Raw genomic sequence first — 16391 nt, forward strand, 5'->3', positions numbered from 1 at the left:
TGTCTGTGACGGGCCCCTAAAAACCCCCCTTCCCTCTCCTCCGTCTGTCCCACTGTCCCACTATCCTGACCGCCCTGCCTCTGCCCCAGTACTGAGTGAGGGGCAAGGGTGGTGGGGGTGGGAGTGTAGGGGTGTAGGGCTGAAATGGCCTTTGTGCCTTTCATAAAGTCTGTGGCTAGTCTGTCGAGCCATGACCAACACGGGTGCAGTCCAATGACATTTAGCAGAGGGCTGCTGTCTTCCAATAACAACATGTGATGAGACAAATCATTCACTAATTCTGGAGAAGGGGCTGCATTAATGTTTTGGTTTAGAAACCTGACACATGGTTACTTCACGAAGTGAAGTTCAATGCGTTTCAGGAATTAGTATGCAATGAAGAGTTATAGTTTAACACTGTTTGGTGAATTCATTTTCCCTAAAACTGCTTCATCCCCTTCTACTGCAGCTATCCCCTTTTCATACAGGACACCTGCCTCGCACATTAATGAACACATTTTCAACACACGTTGAACCTGTTCTTGTAAAACTGTTGTAAAACAAGTCAATCCCTTGTTGTGCCACCATTCAAGGAATCTGCAGCCGTAGAATTGCACAGAATTAATTACATAATTAAAAAATAAAAATAGTGACAGTTTCAGTTCTCTATAGCTAAACGCTCTGTAAATTCTCTTTCTCTGTTTGTCCCACTTGTGTTGATTAAATGTTATTTAAACAACAATAACACTGAATTAAACTCCAGACTGGAAATATCTGTTCAGCAAGTTAGGCAGCGTCCGCATTCAGCCCTGGTCAGGAGAAGGACCGTGAAGCCAGACGCGCACTGACTCTTTAGTTCTGTCATTGACGTGGGTTTAACCTATGCCACTGTGTTGGTCTGATTTACCATGCGTTCAGGCCAAAAACAGCCATGCATCAAAACAATGCAGGTTTGGTAGGCATGTTGTTTCAGAAGGGTGAGACAATTAAATAATCCAGGGATGGTTAGAGTAACAGATCCATGAGTTTTAAAGCCATCAGACACCAAAACCCTTGTAACAGTATGAGACAGGATTTTTCAACTCTGGAATGTTATTATGACAACAATAATTTCATTTACAATAAATAACGTTTGTTTTTGGCTAATCCAGGTGACTGACAAGAAGGCACCCCATCACAATGACGCAAAAATCCTGTAAATCAAATATTCCGATAAATCCCATTTTTTCTTGTAATAATACAACTAGAAACATTAAAGGGATTAAAGGGATTTCTTAGTAGAAACAGTGCAGCAAAATCTGGAGGACAAATTTTTATCATCTCACTTTATATATCATATACATAGTATTGTCTTGTGGTTGCATTGCATTCTGGTCTGCTAAAGCACTTGTCAATGGAGGAATATCTCATCTGCTATTACTAGAGATTTTTTTCTGATTTTTAAACATTGGTGCTAAACTGCAAGACTAAAAAGTAAAGCTGACGCAATTAGTTAATGAATTGATTAATTGACTGGCAGAAAATTACTTGGCCACTATTTTGATAACTGATCAATAATTTTTCAAGCAAAAACTCCAAAAAATTTCTGGTTCACTATTCTTAAATATGAGGATTTGCACCTTTTTTTTGGTCTAATGTGATATTAAAGTGAATATCTTTGAGGTTTTGGACAAAAACAAGACATTTTATAGACCAAGCGATCACTTGAGAAAACTATCGAAAAGAATAATCAATAATAAAAATTCTAATTTGTTGTCCTTGTTCTTTGATACTAAGGGACAGATGGCAAAACCTTAGACAGTTTTATTTTCACATGGACATTTTCTCAAAATTCAAACATTTCAAAACATTTAGATTTTTTGGTTCACACAGATATTTCATCATTGTGGGCCAGCAGTGATCAACTTGACCACAGAAACAAAATGCTCAAAGTGCACAAATCTTGACTTGCGAGTAAATTCCAGCAACTCACACAGAGGAACATATTCCGCACACACACACACCTCCCACTCTCTCTGGAAAAGCCATCAGACTTCTCTTTTTCTTACAAAAGAAGGGGGCGTGGGGGGCGGGTGAAGGAAGAAAACCAAGAATAGCGTGTGAGAGAAAAAAAGTCTGACCGTGGCCCACAGGTGATATCATAGGGCTGGAGTGTGCTGGGACCAGTGAAGGAGGGCCTAATGTGAAATAAGAAACCAACAGACAGGCGACTGGCAAGGCTAGACGACAAATTACATAGTCTGGACTAAAAAAACTGGGGGGACGACAGAGGACTGGGAACCATTAGTTTTACTGCTAATAGTCAATGAGCTGAGCAGCCCGTCTCTCTCTTTCTGAATCAAAATGATGAATGACTGAAACTATTCCAGATGCAAGTCATCAATACATTTTTCTCCACAGTCCTCAGTCACAGTTAAGCAACCCTACAGCAGGGCAGAGTATAGGCAGGTCTACTAGTCCAGTAAAGTTAATGTTTGTTCATTATTTTAAACAGACAGCCCACACATACCATCCGCCACCTGGATATGATATCCCACAAAGTGAAATTTCTACAATCAAAAAAACCTATAAGTTTGGAGTATGTTTGAGCGAGTGTGATTTGATAAACAGTTGATATTAACTTGACAAATTACAACTATTACTTGGGACTCAGTGGCTAAAATCAACTGAGCTTCATTAATCACTTAAATTTAAGATTTTGATATCATCATTTAAGTACAAATTCTGGCACATTTGTTATTTTGCAAGGCTTTTCCATGCTTGATAATCAACCAGTCCTGTTACTTTTTGGAGTCTAGTTTTAAGTTCATTTGCTCACTAACTTTGGCCACAAATGTTAACCCTGTGGTCAGTCCAACAGCTTACATCAGTGGTTGATTGTTGATTGATTATTTTCTGAACTGATGGTCAGAGTTCTGAAATATAGGCCAAAATAATTATGTGAGCTCAGATATGGCTAGAAGTAAGGAAAATAGGCTGTGGCAAGTGCTTACTTTCCAATGTACAAAAACATAAAATAAAAATGAGAACATTCTCATACTGAGAATATTGAATACTGAGAAAAAAGTACACTATTGTTGACACCCAGGACAAGAACTGGGTATCGTTGATATGAGTTACTATAGCTCCTTTTACACAGCCTGTTCAAGGTGGGAATGTTGCACCGTTATTCCGCCTTTCCCTTCTGTATAAATGTACGAACACGGGGGACATTGTTGTTCGCTGTTAAGATGGCCGTGGAGATAAGAACACAGTCGATTCAACGTCTGTGTAAAATGGGGGAGCCAGGACAGGACAGGGGTGTGACATTTTGATGACATGTTATGTGTGCAACCCACCACCGGGGGATTTAAATATGCAGCTAGCAGCAGTTAGCATCAAATCAATCGCACAAAGACGTTGCTCGCAATTTTGCTTGCGTTTGCAGAGTGGCATAAATGTGCACGGCTAGCAAAAGCACCTCAACACTCAGTTCACCCGCCATTATTATTGTTTAGAAAGTATTGTTGCTGCCCGACACGTATGTACGTCACACTAGACGCCGACACTGTTGTGTTACAAGTCACGCCTCTTTTGCTTCTGGAACGCCGGCATGCTATCTAAATTCCCACACTAGGGCAGCATTATGTTGTTTGGTTCAGTACAAAAAAAGCAAAACCGGCATAGTAGTGGGCCTTCTTTACAGCAGTATTACAGGGTCACTGTTTAAAAGTTGAGAAATACAAAAACCTTTTTCCACTAAAGCTTTTTTTCATTTAACAAAAGAAGCCAAAGTTCTCTAAATGTTAAATGTTGTCTAAACATAAGCACCCATACAAGAAACTAAAATATGAATCGCAAAATTTGGATTTAAATCAGAAACTATCTGATCAAAGAATAAGTTAACAAGATTAGGACTAATTGTGAACTGGTACCCAACCCTACATCGGACAGGTCAACAGTCTATTACTGGGCTATCACATATAGACAAACACTTTGAGCCTCACATTCAAACCTTATGAACAACTTTGAGTCTCCAATCATGTAACCTGCATGTTTGTGGACTGTGGGAGGAAACCGGAGCACCCAGGGTTCCCAGCAGTCCATCCAAAATAAGGCATAGTTAAATATTACTAGTACTTCACAACCTAGAAGTTGGCCCGTTGAGAGAATACACAAGATCAATATTTTGATGACAGGGTACATTACAACAGTGAAATACTACACGAATCATGACAAACTCAGATGAGGTTACTGAGGTCAAAATCTTGATTAGGGCCCACGGTCTCTTGTGTGTCTGGGGAGCTCTTAGCTAGACTTGAGTTTCTGGTTCCTCCACTTTAGCTGAAGCGGTGCTCTCATCTTAAGAGTAGATTCTAGTAGGATGAATGTTTCAGACAACCTAATGAAATAAATGATCAACAGATGATTTTTGTCAACCAGTGTCAAAACATTCTCGTCTATGCCCTTCTTAGTCCTGGACCACTATGGTGTCTTTAGTGATGGACGCTGCTTATCTTAAACAATATCATCCAACTTTTACCAACCTTCTCAGCCATCTGTCCCTCTCTTTCTGTATTTTAAGACTTTCACTTGTCCTCGTGGCTTAAAAGTAATCTCCCCCTCTCCTTTTAAACCACTGCTCCTTCATGTCCAGTTGTTTTCTCACAAATATCCAGCTGTAGTCCAGCACCAGTAGCAGCAGCAGTGGTGGTAGTGGCCAGTGGAGCACAAAGGCAGGCTTGTTGTCTGGTGAACGTGTCTGTGTGCGTGTGTTTCTGCATCATGCACGCGCACTCCCCCGCAGATAGTGAAAAGGCCAGGGCCAAGTCGAGGCAGAGCTCTCTCTCTAACCCCCTCCACCCCTAATGCAAGCAAATGCAAAAACCAAACAGCAGCCCACGCCCTCCTCGAGGCCCCGGCGGGCAGAAAGAGCATTCCTCTGAGCTGACTAACCACACACACAAACATGTATGATGACATAAAATCCATTTAATATTAGTTTCACTAATCCCCTTAGTGAAGCGGCCTGAATGCGGGAATCACGTTTTTACAATTTTTATTTTCTATTATTTATTATAATAAGTACATAATGGCGATATGGCTTTCATATAGAAAATCACACGGTAAAAAATCTGAATCAAAAGCTTACCACATTAAACTACATGATATTTCATGTAGTTCAATATAATTCAGTGTGATTTCAATTAAAACTTCTCAAATAATTGTCCATAAACATAAGTTTTTAAATAAAACATAGCTGTTATTCATTTAAACATCAGGAATGTCAGCAAATAAAACCATCACTATATGACCCCACTTTGAAACAGTAAACAATTAAATAAAATTATTAACCAGCAGTAGCAGCCAGGTGAACCCACTGAGCTTTGACTCCTTCAGTTTTTTTAGGTCAAAACTCTTTGGTAACAACAAGGTAAACACCATAACACAGGTACTGTAATCTTCAAACTCACAGCAGTGTCCCCTTTCTGTCTAGCCAATCAAACGATGACAGGAATCCTGAACCCAATGGTCGAGGGCAACTTATTACCATCATTAGAGCAGCCAACCACACACAGACAGGCAACACACATAAACTCTCTGTGACCTGTCTTGTACCGCGTCCCTGTCGAACAATGCTGTCTCGGATGACTCAGGTGTGATACTTGACATGAAAGCTACCTAAGTGAGTGCGAGACGTGAGACGCGAGTGTGTGTTTGTGTAAAAAGGAGATGGTAGACTTTTGACCACGCTGAATCATAATTAAGACAAAGGTGAGAGAAAACAGCAAAGAGGCACTCAGCAAGGATCTCCCAACATGAAACTATATTGATTCTTAATGTGTCCGTTCAAGTACTTGGATCGTGTAATATTGTGACTATTTTATGATTTCCAAACTTTATAAATATTGGACTTTGGAGTGCATTTAATATATACTGTCAAAGATATTCAATTATTTTGGGTAATATGTTATAAAAGAGAGGCAGTATATCTTGTTACACTGTTTCTACATAATCTAGAGCTGCAACATTAATCTATCGACAGAATATTAATTATTTTTTATCTTTTTTTATCTTACTTATCAATTAAGCCTTTTAAGGATTAAGTCTTTTTTCAAGCAAAAATGCCAAGAATTTGTTGGTTCCAGCTTCTCAAATGTGAGAATTTGCTGGATTTCCATGACTTAACTTTGACGTAAATTGAAAATCTTTGTCTTAAAAATAAGACATTTGATGAGATCACCTAGGAGTCTAGGAAATTGTGATGGGCAGTTTTTCACTGTTGTCTGGTGATTTATAGATCATGCAATTGATCAATTGAGAAAATAATCATCAGATTAATAGATTATGAAAATAATCAGTAGGACAGAATTTATAAGTGTGTGTCAAAAGTATGCTGGCTATGTTAACTGGTGTTAAGAGAGATGCAACTACATGTTTGGTACATTATGACAATAAGTGATTTGTGATGACAGTGTTAACCATCAGCTTTTAAAATCAAGCATTGGTTCAACCTGAAATCCACTGCAATCCAAAATTGCACCCAAACCTGGATTTATCCTGGGCAGGTGTTGCTAAGTTAAATCTCTGTGGGTGTATAATCATCACTCTCCGTCTTTGGCTTTGCTTTCCACCATTCATGTCCATTCTCATTAACAAAAATGTCAATTTGTTGTCGCAGCATTGCGCTTGCAACATCAATCTATCAACTTTGACCACTAAGAAAACAACAGCATGCGTCAAATATGATGACTACCAACTGATCCAAGCGACATAATGGCAATATAAAAATCACTATGAAGCACAAACAAGTATCAACACATAGATACACAAAAACACACACACACAGAAACACACACACAATTCAGACAAACAATATCCACTAATAAAGACAGGATGCACAGAGCTCTGCTGCAGCTCTACTAAGCTAAATGACAGGATGTGTAGGATGTGTATACTGTATGTACAGCATGTGTGTGTGGCATTCAAGTAGCTGGAGTATGAAGCAGTGCAGCTATACACAATATCTTAGCTGGCTGAGTCCATCGGCCAGTTGTTGTTTTTTTGGGTCATTTTATTTTGATAATTTAATGATCTGCCTCAGAAGGAGGCAGCGACAGACTCTCGTTCAGTGAGCGAACACAGTAGCACGGCAGAGAGAGGCAGTGGGGAAAAACAGAGCGTAGAGCCAGAATATTTTCACATCCAACTCGGTGAATTAAGGGTTTATTTCGACCAAACCAGAGTTGGTGATAGTTGGAACAGTGTAAAGACTAACCAAGACGGTTTTTGTGAGTTCTATTTTGTTTGTTGTTGTTGTATGTTATAGGATGCGTTAACAGGACGATTAAGCTAGTCTTAGTTCGGTGAAGGTGAGAAACTTTAATTCAGAAGGTTGTAAGGACGGTGTAAGAATATTTCCTTTCTTCACATTTTGAGAGTTAATTTTGTTTATTTATTAGACAAAAAAGCTAAGAGAGCTTGTGGAACGTAGCGAACTCGCTGCTCGCACACGTCTCCCAGCTGAAACTGGGTATTGGATATTGGCAGCAGCATTGCTGGATGTTGGGCTGACGGTGGCCTGTTGGAAATTTTTAACATATCAGCCAACCCTAGTGTGTGTCTGTGGGTTTCTAATGCAGTCTGTCATCCAGACACATGCAGACACACTTGTTTTGATGTTGAACTGGTGTCTAGATGGAAAACAAACCAGTTGTATCTCAGCTATTACGGTGCTTCTTTTTTTACATGCAAACCACACCAACCACAGTCTCCCTCTGATAAGCTAAGAATCCAACACACTGCCTCTTACCAAATATTATGTCTCCTTCTCTTCCTTCATCTAAGCCCTTGGCTTTCTGGTTTACCTTTCTCTTTCACATTCTGATCCTCTCAAAATGCAATGCCCCTTCTCACCTGTGTTACTTTCACTTTTTAAAATCTGTCTTCTTCTGTCTATTTATGTGTCATCCTCCCTTATTAAAGCACACTCTCCTACTGTGATGACAGGCCCTTCTCTCCAGCACCAGACACAACACAGGGAATCCCCAACTCCTCTTCCTCGCCCCGTATTCCCTCGTGTCCTGTGAATGGCGGCTTTGGATGGTAAAAGGATACCGGTCTCTCTGTCTTATTCTGCTTCATTCCTTCTCTCATATCTTTGTCATGGATGCAGTCCCTCTTATTCTTAGTCCATATTCTTTCTTGTTTTATCACATCTTTTATTTCTGTACCTTCACTCGCTCACTTTTGCCCTGACATGCAGTGATGTGAATCAGACTGTAGTCTTGCTGCCAGGAGGGATGTGTGTGGACAAGATGAAAGCACTCCCCAGCACTAACCCAAACTCAGAGTAAGTTAAGGTAGGTAAGAATGAGGAATCCACTCCCCCAGGCTCTGTGAAAAGACAACACATTCATACATGCACCACACATACACCTTGGATAATTTATTTTAATATACCACAGGTGTTCCCCCACTAAACTGCTACATTATTTTACTGCTCTGTAAGCTCCTATGCAACCCTATTAACTCTTGAACCAGTGTTAGACATATAACCTGTAACATTAATGGGTTTACCTTTCTGTTAAGGATGTTTGGCTGCCATACATACTGTAGTTCTGTTAAAAAGTTGTCTCTGTTTAAACATCACAGGGACATTACAGATAGGTACACAATGGTCCTGTAATAATTTCCATTTGGCACGCGAGACTAGACAATGAAAGAAGTTATTGAGAGACTGTTTACCTCTTATCTCCTCCTAAATTCAACATCAGATTAATTTCCATCCATTGTTAGAAAAGTTGTGTAGCTTGTGTAGTTTGTAAAAGTCTCTTCTCAGAGTCACACCTGCCACTTCAACGTGGTGTCCATGATCAAGCCCTACATACACAAAAAAGTTAAATAATGTGACAATGTGACAAAATTTGCAGAGTATTTACAGAAAACAGTGCATGTCTGAAACAGGTTTTAACCAAGACTGCTTTAGTAGTCTGCCTACTAATTACAATAAGCATAATGCTTGGTGACGGTCAATGTTAATACTGCTATTCCTTATTACATCAGAAATTAATAACCAACAGTTTTTCAGTAAAGATCCATTTTTGTGTGTCCTCTGGATAAACTGTTAGGTTTGTTTGTCAATGTAAACTTAAGAAGAGAGGCCTGTGTAGCCTATGTCAGAAGTGTTTGCAATAAATTTAAATGAGAGACCTAATATTGTATTTTGAGGAAGTGACCAATTTCGAAACTTGCAGCATGCCATAGTTGCACCATCAGTAATGGCAAGTGCAGATAATATTAGAACAAATCAAATAAATATATATCTTATAGTAGAAGTTGGTCAATGCTTGACTTAATAATCAACAACTCCTCTAAATGAAATGACAAAAAGAGTGTGCTGTTTGTAATTGTCTTCCAGAATGACACATATAGCGTTTTCTGATCTGACACCCTTATCAGAAGGAAGTCATCAAATGTTAGTGCCTTCCAAAACAGTAACAAATCACTTTTGCAAGGATACAACCATGTCCTGATCTGACACCGCTATGGTTAAGGTTTAGGCAGGTTTAGGCACAAAAATGACTTGGCTAGGGTTGATGAAAGATCATGGTTTAGGTTAAAATAACTCAGTGGTTTAGTTAATGTTAGGGAACCATTGTGGTTTTGGTTAAAATAATTACTTCCTTAAGGTTAGGTGACCTTCATCATCTTGGTTTAAGTTAGGAAACAATCATGGCCATAGCTAAAAGAACTAACATGGACTGTCGGTAGGAAACAAGAACCGAATAGCAGTCTCCTGTGTCGAAGTCTGATGTTTTGTTGACCCATCCAAACAAGCTGACCTACTCCATCTACTCCTGACTTTGTGGCTATTTCCTACTTTGCTCCAGAGACGCACAAGAGTCACAATTCCTATGGCTGCTGGAGAGCTGTGTCACTTCAGTGTAAGAATATTTAGTTATTGGGCAGCTACAGTACAACCACCTGAGATATTTACCAACCCACAGGTACAACTGAAACAGACTTGGCTTCTGTTTATAAATGCAATGAGAGTCTCCTTAACGTCAAAAGGAAAGTAATTTATTAGTCACCCTTTCACGTTCAAGCAGCGCATGCTACCACATTTCACATCCGCCCCTCAACCATCGGAAACTGGTAGACCTTCATGGCTTGACGCACTTTACACACCAATGTTTGTGACTGACTAACCCAAGTTTAGAGCTCATTGGAAGAAAGGAGTTTAAAAGGAGAAACGGGGAGAAAAAGAGGGAGGGAGTGTAGGTCAATACCACAATTGCTTGTTGTTGAGTGACTAAGACTTGAACTTGGACAGGAGCCTTGGCATTCACTTTACTTATTGCTCCTCAAAAATGTAAAAACAAAACCACAGTAACCTAACACGTGAGTAAAGCAGTAGCCCTGCCCAAGTGATAGGCAAAACCTGATATACTGTAAAAGCCCTTTGTTTCCGAGTTCAAACGGGAATGTAACTCAAAGTGTCTGTGACTAATGTTTTTTTCATGGGATGCAGGCTTTATCTCCACACATATGGGGAAGAACCTGTGTGTGTGAGTGTGTGTGTGTGTGTGTGTGTGTGTGTGTGTGTGTATGTCCAAAATTAACCACCCATGTGTCTCAACCAAGCTCACCCAGTTGTGATACCATGGCTTCTAACCAGAGACTATCGTGTTATTTAAAATGACATCTAGCAGCTCACAGCCCTTTAAAATCAGACAGTTGGCTTTCCCAAAGCTTCTAAGCATTTCATTTTTACCACCTGACCACGCTGAACAGTTGTAAGGTAGGTCAGACTGACAAAACTTACAGGAAAGAGTGGCTTTGGACAAAATCTATAAACATATTTAACTTAGTTTGACACAACTGGAAAACATTCTAAATCAGCTTCTGGTATTTGGCCCTCTAAGATATGATATCTGAATCAGCTGTGATGAGTAAATCACCTGTTTTCCCCTTTTTTCAAAACCAATAATCCTATGTTAAATTACGCCAACAGATACCTGATCTGCTATTCTACCACCGGATGCAACTATTGACTCAATCAATGCACAGTGCCTGCTTCCTTCAGCACTCAGTATCGCGGCAAACTGTCATCAAGAGGGGTAGCGATGAGCCTCATCAGGGAGTTTATGTGTCAGAGAGATAGGAGCTGACCTCCCCATGGACAGGCCTGAACACGCCGGCAGCAGCTGTCAGCGAGCCACAACGTAGGGGAATTAATAGAAACAGCAGCTCTCCAGGGACACTGTTAGCCCACACTGACAGCCAGCTCTGATCTGGGGTCATCTTAATGCACTCTGCCTCTTCCCCTCTGCATTAGTGGTAGAAATATGAAACCTGGATCACAGCAAACGTTATTCAACTTTCCGGGTAGGCTTAACTCTGAACGCTGGCCCAGGCCCGTGCAAGCTGTGATATGCACACTTGTGGCAATCAAGAATGTGGGAGTGCCCTGTGTGGGGGGTTTAATTTTCATCTGACACATAGTATGCTATTAAATCTAAGTTGCCCACACATGCAATTGAGATTTTGTGGACACAGGAAAAAGTTGGAGGCCTTTATTAGTCACCTGACACCTGAAAGTAATGCAGTCTAATATGAAAACCTCGTAATAAATCCTACTTTCATAAAAGGTTTTTTTTTCAGTTTGTTGAAACTGAAACTGTAGATTGTGGAGCTGTTGAAATATTTTGCACTATAGTGAGAGGTCTTTCTATTACTTAGACTACCCTCATTTAGGGCTGCAACTATTGATTATTTCCATTACTGATAAATCTGACAGTTCCTGGTTAATTGATTACTTGTTTGGTATAGATGTCAGAAAATAGTTAAAAATACCTTTTATAATTTCCCACAGCCCAAAGACAAAACTATATGATGTTTAGTTTACTATCATACATGACAGAGAAAAGAAGGTATTGAAAAGATGTTTTTTTTCCCACAAGAAATGACTCAAATGATTAATCGATTATCAAAATAATTTTCTGTCGATCAGGTAATTGATTTATTGCCTAATCGATTTATTGCCTAATCGTTGCAGCTATTCCCTCACTGATATACTGTACATGGTGTGGACAAAAGTTAGCTACGTGTACTAAAAAAAAAAACTGGCAACTGAGTGTATGTAATATATGCTGTCCTATTATATCTAGAAATACAATTCAGAGTGTTAAAATTGACAAAACCTTTAATTGCACATTACCCCTACTAATATGATACACACATTTTGAGGACCTGGGATAGAAGTACGACTTTTGGAGGACATGGGCTGTGTTTAAAAACAGCACCTCACAAGCTCTTACCTGTTACAGCCTTTCATCAAGGGAGGGAAGTGACTGCTTTTAATGGAGCTGAATCCCTGAAACTAAGAGCAGTAATTTGCTGTTGAATGCCAGTGTTGATTATGTGTTGCATATAATGTGTTGATAGATAAATGGCTGTACAGAGGCGTTGAAAGGAGAGCCGCAGCTCCACAGACTCGCCTACGCACTAACACCCACAGCGCTAGAAAGCGTCCCAGATTAAGGCCAAGTTATATAACTTGGACTCCATTTGTGCTTTTGCATTGCATGTGCGATGCTGGCTAGTCAACGCACACACTACATCACCTCTTTAACAAAATGACTCCAGTTAAATATCAATTTGATCACAAGAAACTGCTAAAAAATGTTTCAGCGACTCAGTTCACTTGAAGTAAAGTGTACATATGATGGCATGGCAGCTAACTGACGAGTTGGTTTGCTAGCTTTCCTTATGTTAGCTAGTTAACCGTTACATTAGCCACCATGTTACTGTATAATAAACGGAAAGCAAGAGTTTGAAATATTGACGCGAGGCAGGAAGTGGAAATGTCAACTTCTCAGTCAAGTAAGGATGCCGTACATGTGTAAGGTGTGCATGCCACAGTTAGCAAACACTAGGATACGTTTGATTTCCTGTAACTAAGCTGTAATTAATTAAACGTCAGGAAAAAACAAAACAAACAAAAAATAAATAAACAGCGTCCACGTCAGCTAACTAAGCTAGGATGCTGGTTTCACGGTCACCGTCAACACAGCGCTCAAAGTCTCTTTACCTCGGTATAGTGATGCATTTTGTGTTGATATTCTGGGTGGTGATGGCTTTCTCCAGCTCGTCCAGTTGCCCCGTCTTCTTCAGCTTCTTCACCAGACTTTTCACCGCCTTTTCACACCATTTCTCCTCCTGGCCGTTCTGCTCTCCCTTCTTCCAGCCCAAAAGTCTTTTGACAATGGGGGGAGTGAACGGCAAAATTGACATCTTGAGTTCAGTTTAAGTCCTTCCAGTGTCGAGAAGTCCGTCGGTTTGGACAAAACACGGGGACAACTGCTCTTCAAACGGTCCAAAGAGTGGAGATGAACGCGTTATTTAGCTTAAGATATATTGTTGTTGTTTATTAAACGCCACACAGATGCATCCCGGAGTTAAACCCTCCAGTTTTAGCGCACTCAGTCTGTCTGGCTCGAGCTCAGCTCAGCGGTGAACTGTGCACCGGTAGTCTGTTGCGCTGTCGATTTAGTGCTCCTCCGCCAGGAAACCTAGTTCCGTCTGCACTTGTAAAACCACCCAACACGAGTCACACTCAAACTAAGTCTTTAACTCGAACAAGGTTCAAACACCGAAGTGAAAGCGCTTTGTTAGTGTTTTTTCTATAGATGCTCTAACCTTCGTTTAGTGAAGTTTTGGGGAGTTCATCCGCGGTGCTGCGTCCGCCGGCTGAAGTCTGCTAGAAGTCTGCATTAAATGCAAATGCAGGAGCTGCTGCTGAGAGTCTCTATTCAGGCTTCAGACTGCACAGCAGATCTGTGAGAGGCCAGTCAAAGCAGCTGGCCAAATGTGCTGCGCTGATATTGCACAACCCCAGCCTTTTCCCTGCTATTGCTTTGCTGATAAAACTGCATGTGGCTGTGCCCAAGTACGCTGTCACAATCACACACATACACAGATCACTTGATTTAGTTATGTAACACTGAGCAAAACAGTTTATTGCATGTGAATGCACTTAGAAAGTTCGATGAAATGAAGTCCTTGTTCTCCTGGTGTTTATCTTTTGTTGTGGGATACAGGGGGGCTTTCTGAAAAAAAAAAAAAGATATGTTGGCTCTGCTTAAATTGAGGGAAAACTACATTTCCACAAAGATGCTTTATTTATTCTTTGTGAATCGTCTTGAAAACTCCCCAAATGAAATCATCCATCTGTTTCAGTTTATATACGTAACATAATTATAGTCCAAAGAGGGCCATGATGTTATTACCTCCTTATTTCCCTCCACAGGGTAATAAAGTTTAGGTTTTAGGTCTCATTTTTTCTTTTCCATTTTATTTTTGGACATCCGCAGATTCTTAATTACCGACAGGCAGTCGTGTAACTGCTATTGCATAAGGACACATTCCTGTGTGTGTTTATTGCACAAAGACTTGCAGGGTTTGACATTCAGCATCTCCAACACAAGACTTTTCAGTAATTGCTACTGGGTTGTTTGTCTCCACATGGGTAAATAACTTGCTGCTGTAAGATGCAACGTGATAAAAAGTCATGCACACACATACAAGCTGAGCCACCAACTTGCCTCAGCTTGTTAGAGGTACGAACACAGGGCGCCTACTCAACAAGGTGGCAGTTTGGTTTGCGGCGTGGCTCAGCCCCCTAAAACCACAACTTATGCACACAAGAACACATAGGCTTACACATGTGCATCCCCCTCCCTCACACACTCACTGGTCCACACACACACACACACACACACACACACACACACACACACACACGCTCACACAGTGTCAAGGAGTCAAAGTGCCAGATGTACAAAAGAGTGTGTAAGCACAGCTGAGCTCACCACAGAGAGAGTGATAGTAGGACAGTTTAGGGCGTGAAGCTGCCTTTGTTCTTCAAGCTTCAAAAGAAATACTTTATTGCGTTCAAAAGTGGTTTCCAAACTTGGGTGCCTAATTTGCAAGAGCTTGAAAAGAGTTGTGAAAGTTGTGAATGCGCCGCACAAAGAAGCGGGTGCACTTGCTAGGTAGCCACTTACAAACTCTTTGTTTGTTTGTTTTAAAGTAGGTATCAGAGCTGGCCAAGGCAAAAGCAGAATAACCTGCAAAAGGCTGATACACATTAAAAAACGTTTAATTTCTTTTTTTACTAATTACCATCTACTGAACTGAACTGCGATTAAGGAATGATAAAGATAAACTATTGTAAACTGTCAATTTCCCTTCCCCACAACTTATTTAAGAAGTGCAAACCTTTAATCATTGCCCCCATTGACAGTTCACACTCATATACGAATAGTAGCAACGACCTGTGGTTACCATTTTGGTATGTGTGTACAGGCGCATTGACCTGTGTCCAGCAGCCCCCTTCTTTGTGCACAGTGTGTAGTTTGTGCTAAAAATACAGATGGCTTTAGGCTCAGCAGGATGGACCCCTTTCCTTTGATCTATTTTGGTTACACAGCAATGTATATTTTTATACCTGCTAAAGGCATGTCAAGGTTTTTGCCTTCATGCTTACAACCAAAAGATGTCTAATAAATAGATTCACACTGCACAATAATGTATTCAAATAAAAAAGTTATATATAACTTAAATCTTCATTAACTACATTAAGTAATTAAAAAATTCTGCTTTTTCAATTAGTATTATCATAAACATTTACATTACTGACCCAGTGAGAAAGTTTTATATGCAGTGTTTTTATGCTATTAGCCATCAACAGCTCCTTGTCTGTGGTAACAAGTCTACAGCTGTAAAACACACCACTCTTTCTGTCTCTCTGGTGTGTTGGCAGGTTGGAGGAGAAGGCTGGAGGAGCGTGCTGCCATGTGTCACATGCTGAGGCCCTGCGGCCCTCTCTGCACCTGTTTACGCCCCCAGGGGACACGACCGGCCAAGACAGCTGGTTTGTTTTGGAGAAGTGCGGGGTGAGACAGGGCGGATATGGGGGTGCAGGATGGGATTACAGATGGGCCGCAGTAGACGGGGGGTAGGACGGGGTGGACGGGGGGACTGTGGGGGGGGGGGGGGACTTCTGTGAGAAGAATTACTGAGCACAAAAGGCACGTCAGCAAGACTGAATAGGCAGTGACCACATACAATCCGATGGATGATAATGACATTGTGCTGCCGTCGACCTCAGGGGACTTGGTCCAGTGTGTGTGTGTGTGTGTGTGTGTGTCTGTGCGTGTGAGTGTGTGTGATGTCAGCTGGTGTCCCAATAGAGTAGATGGGTCAGAAAGAATAGAAGCTGTGGGTCTCTGGGTGGATGTGATAAGGACACAGATGACCAATGTTTGGCCAACTTAAAGAGGAAATTACAATATTGCTGATGAACATAACATTTTAAAAACTTAACCTAAACATAAATATAAATATAAGATGTACCATATTAATAA

General features: G+C 40.6%; 1 protein-coding gene across 3 annotated transcripts in view; it reads right to left on the reverse strand.

The window, feature by feature from the left end:
- smad3a (SMAD family member 3a) overlaps positions 1-13843 on the reverse strand; it is a 29674-nt gene extending 15831 nt beyond the window's left edge. The window contains exon 1 of one of the 3 annotated variants that reach the window (XM_044167996.1): positions 13055-13843. In XM_044167996.1, coding sequence (XP_044023931.1) covers positions 13055-13257 — 203 coding nt within the window. In that variant the 5' untranslated portion in view covers positions 13258-13843. Of the gene's footprint in view, positions 1-4505; positions 4522-13054 lie in introns of those variants that run through there. The other 2 variants (XM_044168780.1, XM_044169607.1) reach the window with 2 other exon arrangements.
- Positions 13844-16391: the final 2548 nt, after the last annotated feature.

This window comes from Siniperca chuatsi, linkage group LG1 (genome assembly GCF_020085105.1).
Source record: "Siniperca chuatsi isolate FFG_IHB_CAS linkage group LG1, ASM2008510v1, whole genome shotgun sequence".
Classification (NCBI taxonomy): domain Eukaryota; kingdom Metazoa; phylum Chordata; class Actinopteri; order Centrarchiformes; family Sinipercidae; genus Siniperca; species Siniperca chuatsi.